General features: G+C 36.4%; 1 protein-coding gene across 1 annotated transcript; it reads left to right on the top strand.

The window, feature by feature from the left end:
• On the top strand, nucleotides 1–24649 carry LOC129728671 (uncharacterized). The gene is made up of 3 exons (XM_055687122.1): nucleotides 1–1618; nucleotides 24520–24559; nucleotides 24607–24649. Exons 1-3 carry the CDS (start codon nucleotides 1–3, stop codon nucleotides 24647–24649), a joined length of 1701 nt encoding a protein of 566 aa, XP_055543097.1.
• Nucleotides 24650–25242: the final 593 nt, after the last annotated feature.

Here is a 25242-nt window from a genome sequence, read left to right as displayed (position 1 = left end):
ATGGCATCTCTAGACCTATCCAAAGCCTATGACACCACATGGCAATACGGCATCCTGCGTACGCTGAAAAAATGGCGGATCCGAGGACGAATGCTGAATATGATGCGAAGCTTTTTATCTCAAAGGTCATTCCAAGTAACCGTAGAAGGACAGCTGTCCCGTGTACATAACCTAGAAAATGGAGTTCCCCAGGGCTCGGTGTTATCTGTTACGCTGTTTCTCGTTGCTATGCAACCCGTCTTCCGAGTAATACCTTCTGGGGTCACTGTTCTCTTGTACGCAGACGATATCCTGCTCGTGGTGAAAGCGCATAAAGACCGGCCATTATACAGGAAGTTGCAAGCAGCTGTGAAAGCCGTCGATAAATGGGCGGAAAGTGTCGGCTTCACAATCTCTGCAGCCAAATCCAGCACCTTCTACGAAAGTCCAAATGTGCGAAGAGAACCCGTCAGCGATATCACCATTGAGCGAGTACCTATACCAAAAAAAAACGTGCTGAAAATTCTCGCCGTTATGTTAGATCGAAGCTTCAGATTCAGTACACAATGTAGGCTTACTAAAAAGATGTGCGATCTAAGGCTTAGAATCCTGAAAATTCTCGGAGCAAAACTTAACCGTGGACACCGTATCTCGCTGCTGAAAATTGGATCAGCTATCGTCACATCCAGGCTTCTCTATGGTGTGGGCCTAATAACAAGAGGTAACCAAACTGCAATACAGACACTAGCGCCAGTATACAATCGCATGATAAGACTCGCGTCGGGGGCATTTGTTACCAGTCCTATTCATTCAATTTTGGCAGAAGCAGGTACTTTACCATTCAACCTGCTTGTGTTGCAAAGCACAGTTCGAACCGCAATACGCATCCTAGAAAAGGACTCCAGAAATACAGATCTACCTTTAGTTGAGCGAGCTAGAGAACAACTGCTAGATACGACCGGGGAAACAATCCCAACGATATGTCTGCGAGAGAGATTAAATACCCGTGCATGGAATACCCCTCCCCCATCTGTTGTGTGGGACATCAAGCGAAGAGTAAGAGCTGGAGCCTCTTCCAGTACAGTACGTCTCCTAGTACAAGAGCTGCTGTCAAACCGTTTCCAACGATATACGGCCCTTTACACGGATGGTTCAAAGTGCAGCGAGACAGTAGGCGCAGGACTTTTTGGCAACGATCTGATGCTCTCAGCTAGCCTTCCTCCACAGTACAGTGTTTTTTCGGCAGAGGCCTATGCCATCACAATGGCACTGACACAGCATACTGGTACAAATCGTATAGTAGTTCTATCTGACTCTGCGAGCTGTCTGTCGGCACTTAAAGCTGGCAAATCAACGCACCCGTGGATTCAGAAAATGGAAAGATTAGCACAGAATAAACCGATTGAATTTTGCTGGATCCCGGGTCAAGCTGGAGTCTACGGCAATATTGAAGCAGACCGATTAGCTGGTGAAACAAGAAACAGCGAACCACTACCACTATCGATCCCAGCAGACGATGCAACAAGAGAAATTAAACGCACAATTCGACAACACTGGAACAGCCAGTGGTTCTCTATGCGCGATACTAAACTACGACGAATCAAATTTGAAACTGAAAAATGGAAAGATCGTGACAATAGTAATAATAATAATAATAATAATAATAATAATAATAATAATAATAATAATAATAATAATAATAATAATAATAATAATAATAATAATAATAATAATAATAATAATAATAATAATAATAATAATAATAATAATAATAATAATAATAATAATAATAATAATAATAATAATAATAATAATAATAATAATAATAATAATAATAATAATAATAATAATAATAATAATAATAATAATAATAATAATAATAATAATAATAATAATAATAATAATAATAATAATAATAATAATAATAATAATAATAATAATAATAATAATAATAATAATAATAATAATAATAATAATAATAATAATAATAATAATAATAATAATAATAATAATAATAATAATAATAATAATAATAATAATAATAATAATAATAATAATAATAATAATAATAATAATAATAATAATAATAATAATAATAATAATAATAATAATAATAATAATAATAATAATAATAATAATAATAATAATAATAATAATAATAATAATAATAATAATAATAATAATAATAATAATAATAATAATAATAATAATAATAATAATAATAATAATAATAATAATAATAATAATAATAATAATAATAATAATAATAATAATAATAATAATAATAATAATAATAATAATAATAATAATAATAATAATAATAATAATAATAATAATAATAATAATAATAATAATAATAATAATAATAATAATAATAATAATAATAATAATAATAATAATAATAATAATAATAATAATAATAATAATAATAATAATAATAATAATAATAATAATAATAATAATAATAATAATAATAATAATAATAATAATAATAATAATAATAATAATAATAATAATAATAATAATAATAATAATAATAATAATAATAATAATAATAATAATAATAATAATAATAATAATAATAATAATAATAATAATAATAATAATAATAATAATAATAATAATAATAATAATAATAATAATAATAATAATAATAATAATAATAATAATAATAATAATAATAATAATAATAATAATAATAATAATAATAATAATAATAATAATAATAATAATAATAATAATAATAATAATAATAATAATAATAATAATAATAATAATAATAATAATAATAATAATAATAATAATAATAATAATAATAATAATAATAATAATAATAATAATAATAATAATAATAATAATAATAATAATAATAATAATAATAATAATAATAATAATAATAATAATAATAATAATAATAATAATAATAATAATAATAATAATAATAATAATAATAATAATAATAATAATAATAATAATAATAATAATAATAATAATAATAATAATAATAATAATAATAATAATAATAATAATAATAATAATAATAATAATAATAATAATAATAATAATAATAATAATAATAATAATAATAATAATAATAATAATACTAATAATAATTATAATAATAATAATAATAATAATAATAATAATAATAATAATAATAATAATAATAATAATAATAATAATAATAATAATAATAATAATAATAATAATAATAATAATAATAATAATAATAATAATAATAATAATAATAATAATAATAATAATAATAATAATAATAATAATATTAATAATAATAATAATAATAATAATAATAATAATAATAATAATAATAATAATAATAATAATAATAATAATAATAATAATAATAATAATAATAATAATAATAATAATAATAATAATAATAATAATAATAATAATAATAATAATAATAATAATAATAATAATAATAATAATAATAATAATAATAATAATAATAATAATAATAATAATAATAATAATAATAATAATAATAATAATAATAATAATAATAATAATAATAATAATAATAATAATAATAATAATAATAATAATAATAATAATAATAATAATAATAATAATAATAATAATAATAATAATAATAATAATAATAATAATAATAATAATAATAATAATAATAATAATAATAATAATAATAATAATAATAATAATAATAATAATAATAATAATAATAATAATAATAATAATAATAATAATAATAATAATAATAATAATAATAATAATAATAATAATAATAATAATAATAATAATAATAATAATAATAATAATAATAATAATAATAATAATAATAATAATAATAATAATAATAATAATAATAATAATAATAATAATATTATTATTATTATTATTATTATTATTATTATTATTATTATTATTATTATTATTATTATTATTATTATTATTATTATTATTATTATTATTATTATTATTATTATTATTATTATTATTATTATTATTATTATTATTATTATTATTATTATTATTATTATTATTATTATTATTATTATTATTATTATTATTATTATTATTATTATTATTATTATTATTATTATTGTTGTTATCATAGTTATTATCATTATTATTATTATTACTATTGTTTTAAGTATTAGTATTACTGTCTTTTTTTATTCGATCCATTGTTGTTTGAAAAATTGTTTTTAAAATTTAATATCAACCATTTGATCCCCCCCCACATTCGAATATTTATCGTTTGAGTGCGGTACTGTCCCCTGTATCCTCCCTTTTACCTAGTTCTGTACCAAGAGTACCGGTATACGGGTAAAAGCTTACCCAGATACCGCTGGCGGTCCCTACGTTGTTTTTTCCGGCCAATAAAGAAGCCATTGAATATTATTCAAATTGGCAAAGACCTGGCAAAAAAATTCTCGGCCGTAACCGAGATTACGAAGATGAGGCCGAACAAACTGCGAGCTGTCGTGAGTAGCTTGAAGCAAGCAAAGAGAGTATCGCGTGTACATCCCTGCCAGGGATGTAGAAATCGACGGTGTGGTTACCGAGGGGAATCTTACTGTCGATGACATTTTACGTCATGGGGTTGGCTGTTAAGAACCCCTTGATGCATAGTGTAAAAATACTGGATTGCAAGCAATTGCATTCAGTATCCATCGAAGAAGAGAAGAAGAAATTCCTCCCTTCGGATTCCTTCCCAGTAAAATTCGCCGGATCCGCACTGCCGAACTACGTCCGTTTGGACAGGGTTCGTCTACCTGTACGCCTGTTCGTACCGCGGGTCATGCATTGCCAAAACTGCAAGCAGTTAGGTCACACAGCTACTTACTGCTGCAACAAGGCACGCTGTAGCAAGTGCGGAGGCAATCATGCTGATGTGACGTCACACTCGCGCAGAAAATACCTTATGTTCCGTCACGCAGAGTTTTGTCATACGGTACATTTTTAGCTTAGTCCGAAAGACAGTAAGCCTTCTGTTGAATGAAATGAAAACAGGTAGAGTGTAAAAGTGGGACACGGCCGTCTGCCGTTGTCCACCAAATACAAGACCATTTGTGAAGAAAACAGGAAAAATCTTGAAGAAAGACCGCCAACGGTTCTGCTATGCAAGCGTTGGCGAAAACACTTTGCCTTCCGCGATGAATAGTCACTAAGCCACCGAGCCATTGAATAAACAAAAATAGAGAACTCGACAAACGGTAGCGTCGCTCAGCGTCGCCCATGATCACGCGCGGGTTCTTAGCGCTCACGCTAGCGCACGTGTTTGGAAACACATGTTATGGCGCTCAAAATCAGAATGCCCAAAATGTACTAAATGTTAAGCACAAGAAAGAGACAGGCCAAGAAATGCCAAGGGCCAGTATAGAACAGCTAGGTATGTGGTGACCGAATCGAAGGGGAAAAGCCTTTCGCTCTGAGTTACCTGTAGGGTACTATTTAAGCTTTTGTGTAAATAAAGTAAGTTTAATCTACCGCTCAAGTCTCGAGTTGTAATTCCGTGCCGACGGCACGTACAGGGTTTTCTGGAGAAAGTCCTGGTAGGTTATACCCAGGATACAGGTATACCTACACATGTGTTGACAGCGGTGGGATTTGGTTTCTAGAAAAGGAAACGGACCACGCGAGGTAATATAAAGTCAAAAGAAGCTTAAGTATAAGTAGTGTTCGATAACTGTAAAAAGCGCGATAAAATAGTTCGAAGTATAAATTGTGTGACGTTGAACGAAAGTGGATATTGTGCAACGAGAACTAAAAGTGTTAGAGAAAAAAATTGTGCACGCGAAACAGGAAAAAAACAGCAAAAAAAATAGTGAGGAAGAACATTGGCTACAAACTTTTATAGTGTTAAAAACAAATTTGGTTCGCGCTTGAAGAAAAAAAAATGTAAAAGTGGTTTATAGTGATAAAGAAGCAACATAAAACAAGAGGAAGAAAAATAATATGATCAAGTAAACAATTGTACAATAATAATACGAGTAAAGACGAAGTGAAAAAATTATTAAAAATGGACAAGAACACAAGTGCGAAGCTGTTGTTGTGTGTGATAAGGATTTTCTTTACCAGTGTGTAAAAAACGAATCTGTCGCAACAGGAAGATAAAATTTAACCGGTAAGTTCTTGATTTTCTTCTCTATAACAAAAGAGGTTCATTCATTTCGCCCAAAAATAATATGACTCCGTACCAGCGAAATAAACTAGTTGACATTTGCACGACCTGACTAATTAAACAGCAGTGGCTGCGGCAACACCGATGGCAAGACGAATTGTAGAACGCAAACAGACAGAGTTACGCACATGGAACTCACCTTAATTGTTCTGAAAAAGAGTTTTAGCTCACTGGTAGCCATACAGCAAGTATGAAAATTGGGAGCTACGCTATCGTTAGCGATATAAAAAGAGCGTGAGAGCCTCTGCGATCGCGTCTTTACTTATACAGTATAGTAGCATATGCTAGAATGCTTGTCGTCCCGTTCTTATGCCACCAGGTTGAATAGGTGACTTATTTTACAGTGTTATTGCGATCAGCTGTGCCAGGCACGGTCAAGGTCGCGGTTTGTATGCAGTAATTTTAATGGCCATTGGTAGATCGTGCTGCTGGCATAAGCAAAACGATTCAGTAGCGGTGAAATGTTTAGTAGGTCAAAGAAAAAAGTAAATCAATAAGCGCAACGCGCGCGGCGATACAATTAAATATCCGCCGGGGGGAAATGTTAACAGACAGCAAAAATATGTTATGATGAATGTTGTCGTAAGGAGACAGATGTTGCAATATTCTTATGAAACAGCTCTTAACGCCATCTAATTTGAACATTTACACTTTTAGATTAGTTGTAAACTTGGTTCAATTACACTATAAAAAATGACTATTTTATCTCAGACATGTTGGGGTAAAAATATTATTAAAATAATTGTTTGATTGATTAACAGAAATAAACATTGAACTATAAAAAATGACTATTTTATCTCAGACATGTTGGGGTAAAAATATTATTAAAATAATTGTTTGATTGATTAACAGAAATAAACATTGAACTATAAAAAATGACTATTTTATCTCAGACATGTTGGGGTAAAAATATTATTAAAATAATTGTTTGATTGATTAACAGAAATAAACATTGAAGCTTTAACACCAAATGGTTCGAAACTTGGTGTTCAGATTTTTTGATGGCGCGACGAAGGAATTAGAGTCGGTCACGCTACGTTATCACATCTGGTCAACAGAATCGTTAGTGATACCTAGGAAAAAGAGGAAGAAGGCTACATAAGCCTTTTATTGTAGTAGTATTTATTCTGCCCTTAAAGTATTTATTCCGCAGTACCTTTTATTTTATTTTATTTTAATTTTTTTTTTCAAGAAATATATATAAAATTTTATATTCATAATGGAGTACACGTTTCCAAAAGCAGATGCCATGCAGTGCATCCCAGAATTTGATGGATCGCTAGACGGACTAGAAGCGTTCGTTTATCATATCGAGCATTTTGCTCGGGAGATACCAGAAGGAGTATCACACGCTCCACTGGTTTATATTATTCTATTAAAACTAAAAGGCAGAGCTGCTGCCGCAATACATAGAATTAACGCAAATGCTTGGCCACAGGTTAAGCAGAATTTATTAGAGGAATTTGGGGATATTATACGCATCGAGGCAGTTATAAATCAAGTAGAAACATTGAAACAGGAGGCAAATGAGACCTTTCCTGATTATAAAAAGAGGATATTGAAAATTAAGGTGCAAATCGACTCCTACGAAACTAATTGTACGAAGTCATGCATGATAGTTAGTCTTCGATTGCATTTTATGGCGGGTTTGTGTGACACCGCATTGAAAGAAGCTGCTCAAGGTAAACGAGCATTGAAGTTAGAAGAGCTGCTAGACGACTTAGAGGATTACTACCATGAGCGTTATCACATCGCGGAAATAGAAAACAGAATACAGGGCCTAGAATGGGTCGAAAGACAGCGCGATGCGCTTAGACAATTTGATAGTAGCAGAAATATTTTCACAATTAATTACGAAGACGCTAATTGTAGCAACAGCCGCCTGGGAAGAAATGAATATTATAATCACAGAAATAGGGATAGAATAATCTACAAGCAAAACAATTATGACAATATATGTAGATCTAGCGACGGTAATCGATACAATTACAGTTATCGCACCGCACGTTCATGTCGGCGGAGTCAAAGGGGCTACGCCACTGGTTGGAAATATAATTATTACGGTCAAAATGGACCAACTGATAGGAGGTACAGGAATTCGTATACCCGGATGCCTCAGAAAATGCTTATGGTAGCCAACATTAATGAAAGAAGTAGTAATTCGCAAAAAGAAGGTATTTTGGATCCTGTTGCACAGGAATATTTTAACGAGGATTTAGCAGAAATTTGCGAAGATGTTGACTGGCGGAGATGTACCGATGAGCCCAGCAATATAGAAATAGCCGATTGGATGACCGCATGCAATCACATAAGAGACAACAGTGCTTGTGTGGCTAAGCGAGTATATTACGATGTCAGAGGGCACTTAATGTTAACCCTACTGGCTAAGCAGAATGTCAAATTTACGTTGAACCTGATCTTAGATACAGGTGCATGTGCGAATATAAATAATGCACGCATTGTGAATCTTTTGAATGTACCGGTAAATACACAGGACGTAACCACTTTTGGAGGTATCGGCCAAGACATTGTGCGTACCTCAGGTACAATTATGTTGGATTTAATAGTCGGAGACTTTTTGATCCCGACGCAATTTCATATATTAGAAAATTTGCCAAGCGACGGATTAATCGGCGCAGAATTCTTAAAGAAGCATACGCTTCAAATAGGAAATAATTTTGATTACATAGTGTTCAAGAAACACGGAAACAGAAGTCCGGACGACTTGAGTCCGTGGAGTATGCCCAAAGACGAAGTCCTTAGTCAACATGTTCATGTGGCAGCCAGAAATAGAGTTATGGTGCAGAACGAGTTGCGAGATACTAGCAACACAGCCCGCAATGAGGCTGACGTACACAAAAACGAAATAAATAGAGAGCACCAAACATATCGAAATAAAGAGCCGAAGAACAATTTTCTTGACTCGAAGAATACTATAATGCCCGAGTTGGACCTAGACTCGAGGCTTGACTATGACCTGTTGGAGCACAAGCTGACACCAGAGTCAAAAGGAAATGCAAGAATTGAAAAACTACGGCAAGTGCTGAATTTGGCGCACTTGCCTGATAGAGAATTCAGGACAGTGAAGAATATGGTCGAAAGCTATGCGGATATATTCTTTTTCGAGGGCGACAAGTTAACTACTACTGACGCCGCCGTACACACGATAGAAACTTCATCGGAGGTGCCTATTAATAAACGGCAATATAGATTTCCGGAGGCCACGAAACGACACATTAATAAAGAAATCGAGGAAATGAGGGTGCAGGGAATTATTAGGCCCAGCACTAGTCCCTGGAATGCACCGGTGTTATGTGTACCAAAAAAACCGGATGCTGACGGTAATAAAAGATACAGAATTGTGGTAGACTTTAGATCATTGAACGAAGTTACCAAGCCGTTTGTATACCCAATACCTCTTATAAATGAGATATTGGATAATGTTGGAGGAGCAAAATATTTCTCCTCAATTGATTTAAAATCGGGGTTCTATCAAGTCCCGATAGACCGCCGAGATGCGGCTAAGACGGCGTTTTCCACTCCCAAAGGCCACTTCGAATTTACACGGATGCCGATGGGGTTAAAGAACAGCCCCTAAACATTCCAAAAACTTATGAATACTGTTCTCTTTGAGATAGGGGACGTGAAAGCTTTTGTCTACCTCGATGATATTATAGTTTTCGGTGACACTATCACCGACCATAATGATAACTTGCGAAAAGTATTACAAGCTCTGCGCAAACATAACTTAAAAATAGAACCATCAAAGTGTCAGTTTTTGAAAAAGGAACTGGAGTATTTGGGTCATGTCGTTAATGAAGAAGGCATAAAACCCACCAATGCAAATATTAAGGCCATTCAAAGCCTTAAGCCACCCACAAACGTAAAAGGTATAAGGTCATTTCTGGGAACAGTAAATTTTTACGGGAAGTTTATCCCCAACATCGCGGAGAAGCGCAAGCCGTTGAATGATTTGTTGAAGAAAGACGCTAAATTTGTGTGGGGAAAAGAATGTCAGGAAGCGTTCGAATTCCTTAGAAACGCGCTGATTACAGAGCCAGTTTTAGTCCGGCCAGATTATCAAGACACTTTTGTTATTACGACAGACGCTAGCAATTATGCTATTGGAGCCGTCCTGTCGAATGAAAAATCCATGCACCGGCCGATCGCGTTCGCGAGTCGTGCACTTGTAGGTGCAGAGACCAGATATCATATCATAGAAAAGGAACTATTGGCGATTGTATGGGCCATAGAATATTTCAAACATTACATTTTTGGTCAAAAGTTTATCGTCTACACGGACCACAGACCACTTATAGCTATCTGGAGGCTCAAAGAGACATCTCCAACGCTGACAAGATTGAGACTGAAGTTGCAGGGTTTGGAATGCAGCATCAGGTATAAACAGGGTAGCGAAAATATAGTCGCCGATTTTTTGTCACGTTTGTCAGATGGGACGTGTCAGGGGCAGGAAAGTTCACCCCACAGGCAGATAGCCATGATTACGCGCCAGCAGAAACGCCTGCTAGAGCAGCAGAAGAACGCTTCGGATGATTCGAACGGCACAATACAAGATTTGAGTGCCATAGACATTGCAGACATCGCTGAGGACGAGGATGAGCAACAACTCGTCAACATTTCATATGATGACTTTTCACAGGCATTATCAAATGACCTGATACCAAGTGAGACGGTGGAAGTCTCGAAGAGAATATTGGACGAGAGGAATATCGAAGCTCGTCTTGTCATTTTGAACAGTCGGACGGCGTACAGAGAACTTCAGACACTGTATCAGCTGTCACAAGGACTGAAAGACTACGTAGAGGATGGTGTACTCAAATTTAAAGACAAGAAGGTAGGCGGTTTCATAGTAGACGGCAGCGAAAGTTCATTAATCGATTGCCGGAAATTTTTTTCACAATTTTTAGATAGCTTCAATAAGAGCCCCACGGCAGTAAAGGCAGCCGGGGTCATTCACCTAATATCATTCAGAAAAATCAAGCAACAGGAAGTTCTGCAAATGATTCAGTTCCTAGCGGGTAAGCTAGAAAAACAAATAGTATTATATAATGCTAATAGCGAGCGTACAGTAATTGCGCCAGATCAAGTGGAAACAATTTTAAAGGAATTTCACGATGCACCCTTAGAAGGGCACGTAGGAGCGCGACGAATGCGCCAAAGAATTGGCACACTTTTTACATGGGCTACGATGAAACGGGATATCGAGAACTACGTTCGGCAGTGCGATTCCTGCCAAAAGAACAAAATTGGAAGATCAAACAAGATACCGATGCAGATCACCACAACCGCATCGGAGCCATTCGAGAAATTATACATGGATATAGTAGTGTTACCCGAATCCGACTTAGGAAATCGTTATGGTCTGGTCATGCAGGACGACCTAACTAGATATTTAACTGTCGCACCTATGGAAAACCAAGAAAGCCAGACGGTAGCGAGGACTTTTGTAGAGAATTATATTTGCAAATTTGGCGTACCGTTGGAGTTAGTTACAGATAACGGTGCGAATCTTGTAAGCACACTCATGAAAGATGTGTGCAAAATTTTGAAAATTAAGAAAATAACGACGAGTCCGTACCACCCACAAGCAAATTTGGTGGAAAGATCTAATCGGGAGTTAAAAACTTACCTAAGGCAATTTATTGGCGGAAAACCGCACACGTGGGATAACTTACTCCCATTATTTACGTTTCAGTATAATACTTCAGTAAACTCATCAACGGGGTACACCCCTTTCGAATTGTTGTATGGACGTACAGCACGCATTCCCACCTCCATTTACAAGCGGAATGGAGTGGACAATTTGACATATGAAACATATACACAAGAGATGAAAAAAATATTTTTTGACCTCCACGCGAACGCGAAGGCCAACCTAAAGGATTCAAAAGAAAAGCGCAAGCAAGTTTATGACAGAAAGGCAAATGAATGGCAGCCCATGTATGGCGATTTAGTTTTAGTGAAATCAGTCCCGACAGGATCAGGTCAAAAGCTCCAGAATATGTGGAGAGGACCTTATGAAGTAGTGGAATTCCCAAGTGAAATGACCACAGTAATCAAAAACGGAAACCGTTTAGAGAAAGTTCATAATAACCGACTTAAACGATATTATGACTGATTATACGAGCTTAAACTATGTTATAAAATAAAATGAAATAAAATAGGTTATAGTAGCAAGCACCTAAAGCTGTATGAAAAAGTATACTGAAATAAAATGACGTGAAGAAATATGAATAGTCGCCGATATTATGGAAAGCCTTTGATGGACAAGTGTCAAAAGGGCGTGACGTTTACTTGGGGAAAGACGTGGTTGAATTTATAGACAAAAAAAAATAACCTATCGTGTGGGAACACAGAAAACAGAAGTAAATAATACACAGGGAACGCTTTTACGAAAAATGCGAATTTAACATGGGATAGATTCACAGAGTACAGATGACCCCATTAGTGCGAGGCAGACGTAGGAAAAAATGGCCAATGGCCCGATAAAAGACGGACGGGAAGTAACAATGAGGGCGATTGTAAGGAGTTAAAAGAATTTAGAACTGCATTTGTTTGTAAAAATGCAAATGTTAACATGGGAAAAATATATAGTGAATATGAGAACGGGGTTTGATTAATTAAAAAAGGCTAATGGCCCAATGAGAGCAGAAAACCGATTAATGAAGTATTGGAGATGACCTAAATAACGAACGACAATAAAACTAGGAGAGACTTTGGACAAGAAGGCTAAACCTTCCAGACGAGGGGACTACTGGCGTTAAAAGATTCCACCTATCTATTGTAAGTTAAGATTGGGCGAGTGGAAACAACGGGAGTGACTACCCGGAACGATTGAGATGAATGCGTATCAGGTGAACGGACAAGGGAGTTGTCAACCCAGTATGAATAGAAGTGCGAAATTTTTTCTTTTATTTTCTAACCTTCTTATCTTTCAGGAATCACTAGCAACAGGTAGACGCACCTTCGAAGGGTAGGGGGAGAGGTATTATGCAGACTACTGCATATCAGGCGAAGTGTAAGTAGAACGTAAGTATGACGGACTGAGACAGCAGTATCATAATTAAAGTGGCCTACAGAGTTTTTTAAATCGGATAAAAGAATTGTGAATCCGATAAAAGAAAAGAAAAAGTTGCTATGAGAAAGAGAAATGTTTTAATGAAAAGAAAAAGAGCCACGACGGGCAACAGAGGTTGACAAAAAAGAAAACACACCTAATGAAAAGAAAAAGAGCCACGACGGACAACAGAGGTTGACAAAGAAAAAAAAACGCACAAGAATTAGAAAAAGATTTTTTTTTTGTAAATCGGATTGAGTTCAAGTGAAAAAAAAATAATTGTGAAAGAAAAATTATGTTAACCGAAGAAAAAGAAAAACGGGCATAGTGTTTAAGTAGAAGATTAGAAGAAATAATAGAACATAAGAGCCCGTACGCGTGTGAAATTAATTTTAAACAGCAAGTGGAAAAAGTAACAAAACGAAAAAAAGAATTGATGAAATAATGGCAAAAAAATAATGCACCACTTGCTAAGTAGGGCAGCTAGCATCTAAAAATTGACAACGAGACGAGTTCCCGATCCTCGAAGACGACCGAGGTGATTACAACGGATGCTGAGATGGGGGCATACCATAATGCCCAGTATGACGCGAAAAGGGAAGCAGACGGTTGCGAGGAGAGAGTTGAACGGCGGGTGTCTATGGTCGATATGGAGGTAAAGCCAAACGTTATTACCAAGAGGAGACGAGCAGTTTCCAGTTTTTGATCCCTGAAGAGGTCAGATGTGCAACAGAACTCAATCAATGCGGCTCATGGTCGAGCCAGAATCTAGACTTCAGCGCGAAGACGAATACAGCAAACTACACAGCGAAGGGCGTAATAATTTGTTCCAAATATATATTACTCATTGAGAGTTATTGACTTCTACAAATGAGGATTCGAGGTCAAAGCCAAACAAGCAAAATGACGCTATAAAATTTTGCTCGTGTTTAATCAACTATGGTCTTTACGCACTACGCTTTGAAAATTTGCACACATGCTAGCGGGTAATTGGACACCCCTCGCAGACAGTTAAAGATGATAAACCAAGTGACTGCATTATGCAACAGAGCCAGTGGCAATCGCAAATCTTTTCGCCACACGGCGCGTAACAATACTATCAGCCAAACAAAAATACAGCCGATCTATGTCAAAGGGACACGGCTAACCCAACATTAAAGTTCAACAACACACTCTGAACAATCGTAAAACAACCAGCTGAACTGCAGCCTTAAATTAAAGTGCAATGATAACCATTGAATTATTGCGAATAACCCGATGAAGCCTTAAAGATGAGTTCGCGAGGATGACATCACAAACAACCGATGAGAACCTCTACTGCCAGACGCACCCTTCCGTTTCAAACCCCCTGTAACCCGTCGCTTGAATCCGACAGCCAAGCAGCGGATATCTACAAGGCGCAGCGCACCAGGCGAGCGAACATTTGTCAATTTGTTATGAAGAAAATCCATGTCTGAAAACGTTAATTTATGTAGAAATGATATGTATCACTATTGTAATTAATTGAATTTTACGTGCAAAGGAAAGAAGGAATATCATGAAAACGAATATGTATATAGTAGCATAAAAACGCGAAAAATAATTGTTATGAAAAACACACCTATCGGCCGTCAGAACGGACCATGTGACCATCATCTCTTCTAGATAATGGCCAACTAGGCGGGGTGGCAGATGTGACGTCACACTCGCGCAGAAAATACCTTATGTTCCGTCACGCAGAGTTTTGTCATACGGTACATTTTTAGCTTAGTCCGAAAGACAGTAAGCCTTCTGTTGAATGAAATGAAAACAGGTAGAGTGTAAAAGTGGGACACGGCCGTCTGCCGTTGTCCACCAAATACAAGACCATTTGTGAAGAAAACAGGAAAAATCTTGAAGAAAGACCGCCAACGGTTCTGCTATGCAAGCGTTGGCGAAAACACTTTGCCTTCCGCGATGAATAGTCACTAAGCCACCGAGCCATTGAATAAACAAAAATAGAGAACTCGACAAACGGTAGCGTCGCCCATGATCACGCGCGGGTTCTTAGCGCTCACGCTAGCGCACGTGTTTGGAAACACATGTTATGGCGCTCTCAATCAGAATGCCCAAAATGTACTAAATGTTAAGCACAAGAAAGAGACAGGCCAAGAAATGCCAAGGGCCAGTATAGAACAGCTAGGTATGTGGTGACCGGATCGAAGGGGAAAAGCCTTTCGCTCTGAGTTACCTGTAGGGTACTATTTAAGCTTTTGTGTAAATAAAGTAAGTTTAATCTACCGCTCAAGTCTCGAGTTGTAATTCCGTGCCGACGGCACGTACAGGGTTTTCTGGAGAAAGTCCTGGTAGGTTATACCCAGGATACAGGTATACCTACACACTGAGACCGCTTGCAGGGGGGATACTGAAAAGTGTCTTTATTGCGAGGGAACTCGGCATGACCTTCCGGCATGTCCCGCGTACAAACAGCGCGAGGAAAAAATTAAGCGTTGCTTTAAGGAACGATCGAAACGCTCTTTTGCATAAATGCTTAACAGGGCTGAGCCACCCACGACAGGATACAACTTTTCCTTTTTGCCAAGCGATGAGGGTACATCTGACGATCCCGTCTAAGGGTGTTCTCATGCCTTGCCAGAGGGATCTAGGAAGAGGAGAATGCTCAACTCTCCTAATCTTTCTCGCAAAGGTCGTAAGATAATCCCTAGCGGAATGACCAATAAGACAACACAAAAAGAAAGCGGTGAAGAAAAACCGAAGCAAGCACCTCCCGGTTCTAATTTCAAATCAAACCAGGAGTACCCACCGCTTCCTGGGGCACCAAAAACCACTCGTGCACCCATTTCTCGATCAGAAGACATAGAAGAAACAGGGTTCAAAAAATTCTCTGATGTTGTGGACTAGATATTTAAAGCATTCAACATACCAGATGCCCTTCAAAACATTCTTCTTGCCCTTTCCTTTTTGGAGCAACTCACAGCAACTTGGCCTCTCATTTCAGCTATCATATCTTTCGATGACTAATACGTCGAAAGAGGTTAGGAATACTGTCACTGTGTTACAGTGGAATTGCAGAAGTATTATCCCCAAATTCGATTTATTTTCACATTTGATAAACACATATAATTGTGATGCGTCCGCGCTCTGTGAGACTTTTCTCAGTTCAAATGACCACGATTTCAACATAATTCGTCGAGATCAAGACTCACACGGTGGAGGGGCACTTTCAAGGATCAGAAAGTGCAATTCTTTTTTCAGAATCGACCTCCCCTCGATCTCGAATACTGAAGTTGCTGCCATTCAAACGAATATGAAGGGAACAACTTCATTGTTTGTTATATATTCCCCCCTCCGCGCGGATTGAACAGAGGCAATTTTCTGATATGGCAGAATTGCTTCCCGCGCCTTTTTTGATATTGGGAGATTTCAACTCTCACTGTTCGCTATGGGGGTCGCTGTACGACGACAACCGATCTTCTTTAATCTGTAACTTGATCGACGACTTCAATATGACACTTTTGAATACTGGGGAAGCGACACGTGTACCTAATCCTCCAGCACGTGAAAACGTGCTTGATCTGTCCCTTTGCTCGACATCACTAGCGTTAGATTGCCAGTGGAAAGTTCAATACAAACCTAAGGGAAAGATAAAAAAAAGTGACCAATAGATTTACAAAACGAAAAAAAAATTTTCTTGAAAAATACTTGGCGATTTTCGGGATGCTATTTTCTCGACAGGAAAGGTCCAGAACCCGAAGTTTGCATTTTATAAAGAACTACAGAGCTTTCATTTCACATAATATCCAGATTCGTCATTTGGAAACTGACTGAAAAGGACTAAAATTTCCCTTGACTTCAAGAAAAGCATCAAACAAGGTTAAAGATATTATCGACATGACGGTTGCGAAAATAAATAATTCCAACCGAATTCCCACTTATCCGTGGAGCAAATAAAATCGTTATTAGCACGATTCTCTGCAATATTCATTTAGGTAAAACTTAACGTAAAGAAAGATGGTGTTTTAATGAACGTTGAAGAACATCATAAGTATAAATTGTAAAGCATAAGTGTTCAAATTCGTGATTTTTTCAAATGAGCCAACACTCTGGAAAAAAAGCGAAGAATGAGACCGATGACAATAAATTTAAAAATAATCAAATTAAAAAGAAATATTGCAGTCTTTCAGCAACCGTCTCATCGATATTGTCTTTTACAAGGTTTGATGCTGTTCTTGAAACCTAGTGAAAAGGCAAGAAAAAGTTCAGCCGTTTTTAGTCAGTTTCCAAATGATGCATCTGGATTTGATATCAAATAAAAGCTCTTTAGTTGTTTTATAAAATGCTAACTTCGAGTTTTGGACTGTTTTCTGTTGAGAAAATAGCACCCCGAAAATTGCCAAGTATTTTCCAAGAAAAATATTTTTTTTTCGTCATGTAAATCTATTTGTCACTTTTGTCATCTTTCCCTTAAGTTCGTATTTAACTAGAGTGATAATCTAAATTTTTAGTCAATCTATCAAGTCTAGCCCGAGTTCTTGCAGTTTAAGTTATTTTGACGGCATTTTTCGAAAAAAATCTTCAAGGAACGTTTTACCCCAAATTACGTATCTTCTGGTAAAGTTGTAACCGTTGCCGGTCACAGCATAATGCAGTACGGTTGAGTTGGAAGCGATAAAATATTCTTACTATAAAATTTAGAACATAACTCTTAAGTCCTGTAAATATTCACCTTGATTAGTGCTCAGTTGGGTTGTTTCTAAGGTAAGATCGCCAAAAAGTAGGCCACGCGTCGCACGTCCATGCGTCGATCCCTTAGATAGCCGAAATAAATTATATAAGGAAACCCGAGTGAGATTACTTCACATGCAGGTTCAAAACGAACCTTTCTAGGAAAGTTGAAGGAAAGAGAAGGCAAAACTACGTGCGTAGGTCAAAACGAACCGAAAGAATTATTTAGCGAATTCCGAGTGATCCCGAAGGATTTTCGATTATGTACTGACGTACTTCCGGCAAGTAGTCAGGTCTCCTAGTTTATCTGAGGGCTAAAACTGTACGATCACTTCGTTCCAAACCACCAAACATAGTGGAAGTGAATAGTTTCGCGTTAGGTCACTGCTTCAAGGTAAAAGCAGAGAGTGCTAGGGAAGTAGTTCATGAGCTAAAGTTTTTGTATTCCTAGGAGTTAGATAGAACGTGCGATTCGTGTGCATGCTAGGAGACAGAAAGGTAAGCACGTGCAAAGGCTAACGACCCGTAGCAAAGGCCAACGACCTCTCGGTGGCATATGCCATCAGACATTCTCACCCTAGGAATCGGAGAAACCGCACGAGAGCACGTTCTCATCACGCTTGCCGCGCCGTTTGCGCGCCACCCGTCATCACCGCTACCTCGCCGAGTCAGCACAGCCAGAATTCTCCGGATTGGCCCGAGAAACGATTCTGCTGGCCCGAATCAACCCTTTTCGGCCGGCACCTGCAGTTTAGTTGGCGGCAAATGCCGCAATCCCACTGGCGATAAGAGATCGCCCCCGCCATACATCTGTAACTAGGGAATACATCCAGCATCCCGGTTCAACAGCAGCCACAGCAACTGATCTTATGAGAGATTCGGTGAGTCCGTTCCATTCTCTTTTTTGAAGTGCCGACCCTAGAAGCCGCCACGTGGCGTATGTAGAGCCGATTGACGGCCATTTTGTAATTCCCGCTTGTGACGGGTAGAAGATAGACCGATAGAAATTTCGAGCTCGAGTGACCCGATTGGTCACATGTAACCGCGATTACGGACGCCCCGTAACGCAATTGCGATCGCTCCCGGGAGATCAAGTTGATCCACCCTTGGCTCTCGGGAATAGAAAAGTCATGTAGTGAGATGGTCGTTATGCCTGCACCCACAGGAAGAGAGAGAGAGAGAGGAAGAGTAAAGTAAGAGTAGATAGTTAGAATCGCACACGATACCGACCGAGTAGAGAAAACGAAAACCTGAATGTGTAAATATAGGATTAGTTAAACCGATTGAAATTGTTCCTAATAAACCTAGCCCTTAAGATTATACAGGATTTTGAGCTTATGAAATGTTTCCCTAGTCACCTTAGTTCGTTCGCTCCGTTTTAGTTCGCAGCATGCGAAAGTCTCAGGCATGCATATGTTCGGTTCCTCTCAAGTTGGCGCTGTCTGGTGGCGGGTTTTGTAAGTTTCCCGTGATGATAAAAGCTTAAGTGATTCCTATATCGAGAATTATGTACGGTGAGCTTTGGGTTCGTTAAGTTTCTTTCCGAGTTGTGCACCTGTTTTGGCGGAAACTAGCTAGCGAGCTGAACCGATCTGAATTCTTTCTCCGAAGGGATTCAACTTGGACTTGCATAGAAAAGCAGTCTCATCCGGGCGACATTTATCTTGGCGGTAGTCTCCGTAAGGAGTGGCGCTTAAACTACTCGCTTAAGCATGATCGGTTCGCGACGGCTACAAAGTATAGATATAGATTTTCAGTAAAATCTATTAAGTCTAGCAGGAACTATAGTGATTCTAGTGATTTTGACGGTTTTTTGAAAAAAAAAGGTCTCGTTGTGTGTATACATGACATTAAAGCTCTTGAGTTGCTCTACAAAACGACATATTCAGATATTTTTTCTAGCGATGTTGAGAAGAGTAGGATAACCCTGAAAATTAACAATTTTTGAAAGAAAAATGCGTTTTTTTCGTCAATTTACCTCTTTGCAATATATTGTGGCCATGCGTTTTGAAGTACTCTTAGTGTAGAATAATACCACAAAATTTTAGGAAAATCCATCAAGTCTAGCAGGAGTTATTATACTTTTTAGTATTTGGACGTTTTTGGACATATCATTTTCAAAGACCGTTTTACCCCACTTAAACTCAATGAAAAAAATTGAAATTTTGCAAAACTTCCTACCTTAAATAGACAAACAAACGCTTAAAATTTCAGCCCAATCGGAGAACATCAAAACAATATGCGGTTGCGCCTCTCGCGAACTGGCTCTTAAATAATTCAAATTTGGTATTGTTCTATTTTAACGTTTCCGGTATTGCTCGTGAGTCATTTCTTTTATTTCGATATTTCTTAAGCGCTAACATTACGTCAAATTTCATATTTTATACTTCAATTATTACTTCAAAAACAACAACATTATTTTAGAACCCAAAGAGTGAATATACCTTTATTGGATTGAAGTGTTCTGTTTTGACAAATTATAAGTTTGAATGAGAAAGGCTAGGTGGAATAATTTGTTTTTTTTTTTAATGGTGCTATATTTATTTCCACCTTAATATAATGAAATTATCTAATACGTATGTACAGACTTAATGTTCAAAGATCAACTGGCACGAACTAATAGATTTTGTTCGTCAATATTAGACGTAATTTGACTGTAACATTTAGATGTTAGGCGGATCCATTAGTGCTCTACATACATGATATATTTTGCTAAGTGAAGTATAATGAAACCATGCCTTAATCACTTTTTTAAGGTCAGTTTTTGTCCGATATAAGATCTGTTTTTTTTTGTAAGATAAGAGAGAAAATGCTATTAAGTGTACAAACTCTCAGAATTTTATTGTTCGGCTTTAAAATAAAATTGCGTCGAAAAATCATGTAAAATTTTAGATTTTCCAAAAATTTAAAACCTTTATCTTTCTCGGTGAAATTGGTCCAAAATTTACTTTTGCATCGAAATACATAAAAAAAATCATGCATCAATCATAAAGGATGCAGATAAAAAAGTATTTTTTGTTGTATTGTGGAATTTTAATTAAAATTATTTCTTGTTAGTTTCCGCATCATTACTTAAGACTCGTCATGTAATTAAAATATATTTCTCTCTTTTACAGAAAACTGGAAATGCAATCCGAGCTTTGGGGCGTATGGCTTCTCTCTCAGCGACGCGAAAAAGTTCATTCGACAAATGCACCGAAGTCACAAATGAAAAATTGTCTCCGTAACAAAAAATTTACTTTGGGATTCAGCGTGTTGTTCGACTAAAATAAGTTTTAGTATATAATTTTTACCGCTCAGCAGATATGTTTATAACAAACATAAACTCTAGTAACCTTTTTCGTATTTTGAGTAAATACATGTTGGTGAAAGATAATCCACTTAATGTAAAATAGTTATTTATTTCAAAAAGTAGATATGTGTGATTAAATTCACTTCATCCAAATTATTGCGCCCGTTCGCATTCGATGTTACTTTGCAAATCAATGCTGATCGATCGTTTCCAAATTTGCTGTATCTTTGAACAGTTGTTGCCTTTCTCCTAGAAAGGTATAGCAATCACTTGCAGAACCGAAAGTATAAAAGTGCTCCAAAGGGTCGAATGGCATATATCACTCGACTCAGCTCGACGAGCTGAGCATTTTCTGTATGTGTGTGTGTATGTGCAGATTTTTATTCTCACTCACTTTTCTCCGAGATGGCTAGACCGATTTTCATGAAATTAATTGCAAATGAAAGGTCTCGTTGTCCCATAAGACTCTATTAAATTTCATTATAATAGGATTTTTAGTTTAGAGGTTATGTATCAAAATGTAAAAATCATGAAACATCGTTATTTCAAAAACTACACAACCGATTTGAACAAAATTGGTTTCAAATGAATGGGCTACCTAAAATACTCTTAACTTTTGAATTTCATAAAGATTGAACTTTTGGTTCAAAAGTTATGACAAGAAACGTGTTTTGAAGACTACTTAATCTCACTCATGTTTCTCAGAGATGGCTGAACCGATTTTCATAAAATCAGTGTCAAATGGAAGGTCTAGTTGCCCCAGAAGACCCTATTGATTTGTTTTGCAATCGGACTATTACTTTGCCTGTTATGTTAAAAATGTGAAACCCAGCTTGTAGCTGGCCCACAGGCCGCGATGTGTTTCCGTCTACTGAATACTTTCCAGGACGTATAAACGAGTAGCTTAAGCGCCACCTTCAGAGAGGGCTACTCGTCGTGTTGAATTTTGCCCAGCACGAAACCTAAACCTCAGGGCAGATTGTGGAAGAATTGTCCCGAAACGACATAAAGAAACGGTGGCAACTGTTGAATGGAAGAATTACTCCGCCGCGCGTACGATAAAACCCTTAGCCCCTTAGCTTAGCCAAAGAACAACCGTCTCATCGAAACACGAAAAACACGAGTGTCCGAAAAATAAGCGTTATCATCACAGGCGGAACACCAACGCCAAATCTTTCTGTTCGATTCAGCGGCAATAGTGGGGCTATTTCCCGAGAGCCACCCGGAGTAAAATAAGAACGAACAACGAACAATATTACACGTACGCGAATGTGAGAATTCCCCTAGGAAAGATTTACCTGTTTGGGAAGCATATAGTATATACAATAGATATTTACATCAATTTACATTTATTGCATTGCGAGATTTACTTAAATCTAACGGGTTAGTAAGCATGTACAGTCAGTGATCACATTATTTCCTCGCTTCTGTGTGCTTCCCTATCTACTCCTACCGTGCGGTCAAAAAAACTCGTCCAACAGACGGCTGGACAGCGAAAGCTTTCTACTCAGAAGGGTTTTTTTGTGTGTGTCTTTATCGGGCCCGGCTCATAGAGCTATTTTTACTCACGGTAGATAAAGCAGTCCAGTCGGTGCTATTAATAGCCCTACCGTCGATGACTTGTTGCGTCCACTGCTGTTCTGCTTGGCGTCGTTGGCGTCGATCGATGAGCTGCGATGGCGTCACTCGATGAGAAGCGATGGTGTCGATCGGTGTGAAGCGATGGCGTCGGTCGAACTGTCTCGATGGCGTCGTTTGCCGGCTGATCTCAAGTGCCGACGTTTAACCAAAGCAGCAACTTCCAATCCCGTCGTGGGTCAGCAGCGTGAGGGTGGCAGCGTCGCGCTAGTGCAGCGGCTAGTAAAGGGCGAAAAGAAAGCCCAAAAAAGAAGCCGACAACGGCTGATTTGGGTTTTCAGCATTTTTTTGTCGTACACACATTTAAACTTTTCTTACCTTCTTCTTTCTACAATAACACACGAAAAAGCGTCCGTAGACCGCACTCCTAATTTAACCGCACTAGCTAAGCCCTAACGGAAAGGAAAAACTTAACTGAAAAGAACACTCACATTTAAACAAAAGACTTACAAAAAAAAACGCATGCGAACTAATCTAATCACACTACTGCCTCGTTCACGATCAGAATTGAAATGGACGAGTAGTAGTTCCGAAAACCCTCAGATAAGTTGCGCGGTATTCGGTTTCCGCGATAGGAAGTAATTAACCACTTCAACACGATCATTTATGGCTTAGGCGTGAATGATTTTATCTCCTTCTTTCTTCCGTTCTTCCAATCGCAGATTTGCTTCCCCACCCGCTTCGGTATTTAGTGAGACGGAAAATACTAAGAAAAGGGAATTTGAAATCGCTTAATTCAATATAGTGGAGTATTTGTATACAAGCGTCTGATTTTCAATTCTATCATGCAATATTGAACAGTGAAACTAAGTGAAATTGAATGATTTAAATTCGTATAACAATGACCATGCTACATCATCCACTACTAATTGTACAAAAATTTGATCAAAATTTGAAAAAAATTAATCAAATTTTAGTAGGGTTAGCCTCTACTGTAATTATCCAAGCAATGGCACTGTGAAATCCAACTGTCGTTGACAAGCTTCTCATTCACACAAAATCGCAAAAAATTTGAACAAAATTATCCAACACAAAAAATCCTAACTGGGTTGTTTTCCCACTCCAGCCACATGCCGAAAAACTGAAAACATCTCGTAAATGATCCTAGAAACATGCTCAACTCCAGAATATATCCCGAACACACGATCATGTACATTCTCCACATTAAATTTCCCTAAAACCGGTGAATCACGAATCACGATCTTCCCAGAATAAATTCCGAGCTTCTGACCGTATTCCTTTTCCACACAAAAAAAAACCTATTTCGTGAAAACCCTCCAGAACCATGTTCCGAAACACTGTTTTACACGAAAATAATAAAATTCAAAAAATATCGTGGAAGATTTCATTGAAATATTTCAATCAAAATTTTTCAACACCCCACGTCATTCACAAGATAACAACGTTCGTCGATCAAATCGATATTGTTGTTCTGTCATTCACTCAAAAAGCTCTGTCAACTACTCAATTCAAAACAAACGGAAAAGTGTCAGTGACTGTTTACTAGTAGTGCATGGGCAACATTCGCGTAGTCTGCCCCAGTGAAAAAATCGGATTTGGAGCTAGAAAATCGGCGATTCATCAGAAATTGAAAGGAAGTATTTCTTATTTATGTATCTTATCGTTGTTTTGCTTATGGAACAAATTTTTTTACAGGTACCCGGCGACCCGGATCGAAAACTCGACGTATCGTAAGGTGAGCAAAATTCTAATTGTTTTTCTGTTTTCTATTTTTGGAAACAGACCAACAAAACGATGGAAACGTAGAGAGGAACACCAGTACTAAAGTTACCAAAAACTTCAGAAAAATTATGAAGAAGTTCTCGGAAAAAAAACCATGGGATACAATGGACGATAAATTCTAAAAAACAAATGAAACAGGAAATTTTGCAAGAAGGATCGTAGGAAAATCGTGAGCGTTTTTTTAAAACTACTTAACCAATTTTCATACTAATACTAAAATTAAGTTAGACGTTAGGCGCGTGCTAATCACTAATATTTACATTATTTGTTCCAATAATCGAGCTTAATTAAGAAAAGTCGATAAAGTAGTTGGGAACACACTACTTATCTGATTCGAAGTCATCGCGTATGGGCTCGCTGACTTCGTGATTTTCACTACTAAAATCAGGTCATTGCCCAAGCTCCTTCCTCTTTGTGATTATTCCCCCTAACAGGCCGGTCGACTTTTCCATCTTATACCCTATATTTATACAAATTACTCCAACCAATGACCTGTTATAAATTTTTTTTTCGAAAATCGGTCCCTCACAGATATAATTTGCTGCCGGAAAAAATAGTTGGTCTTTTTTAACAAATAAAATGACCTTTAAGGTGTTTTTTTTCATGAAATTTTGGTCACTCCGAAGAGCTTCATAG

The sequence above is a fragment of the Wyeomyia smithii genome, chromosome 3, assembly GCF_029784165.1.
Source record: "Wyeomyia smithii strain HCP4-BCI-WySm-NY-G18 chromosome 3, ASM2978416v1, whole genome shotgun sequence".
Lineage (NCBI taxonomy): Eukaryota > Metazoa > Arthropoda > Insecta > Diptera > Culicidae > Wyeomyia > Wyeomyia smithii.
Note: the sequence above shows the minus strand (reverse complement) of the source record. Positions and strands in the feature narration are given on the sequence as shown.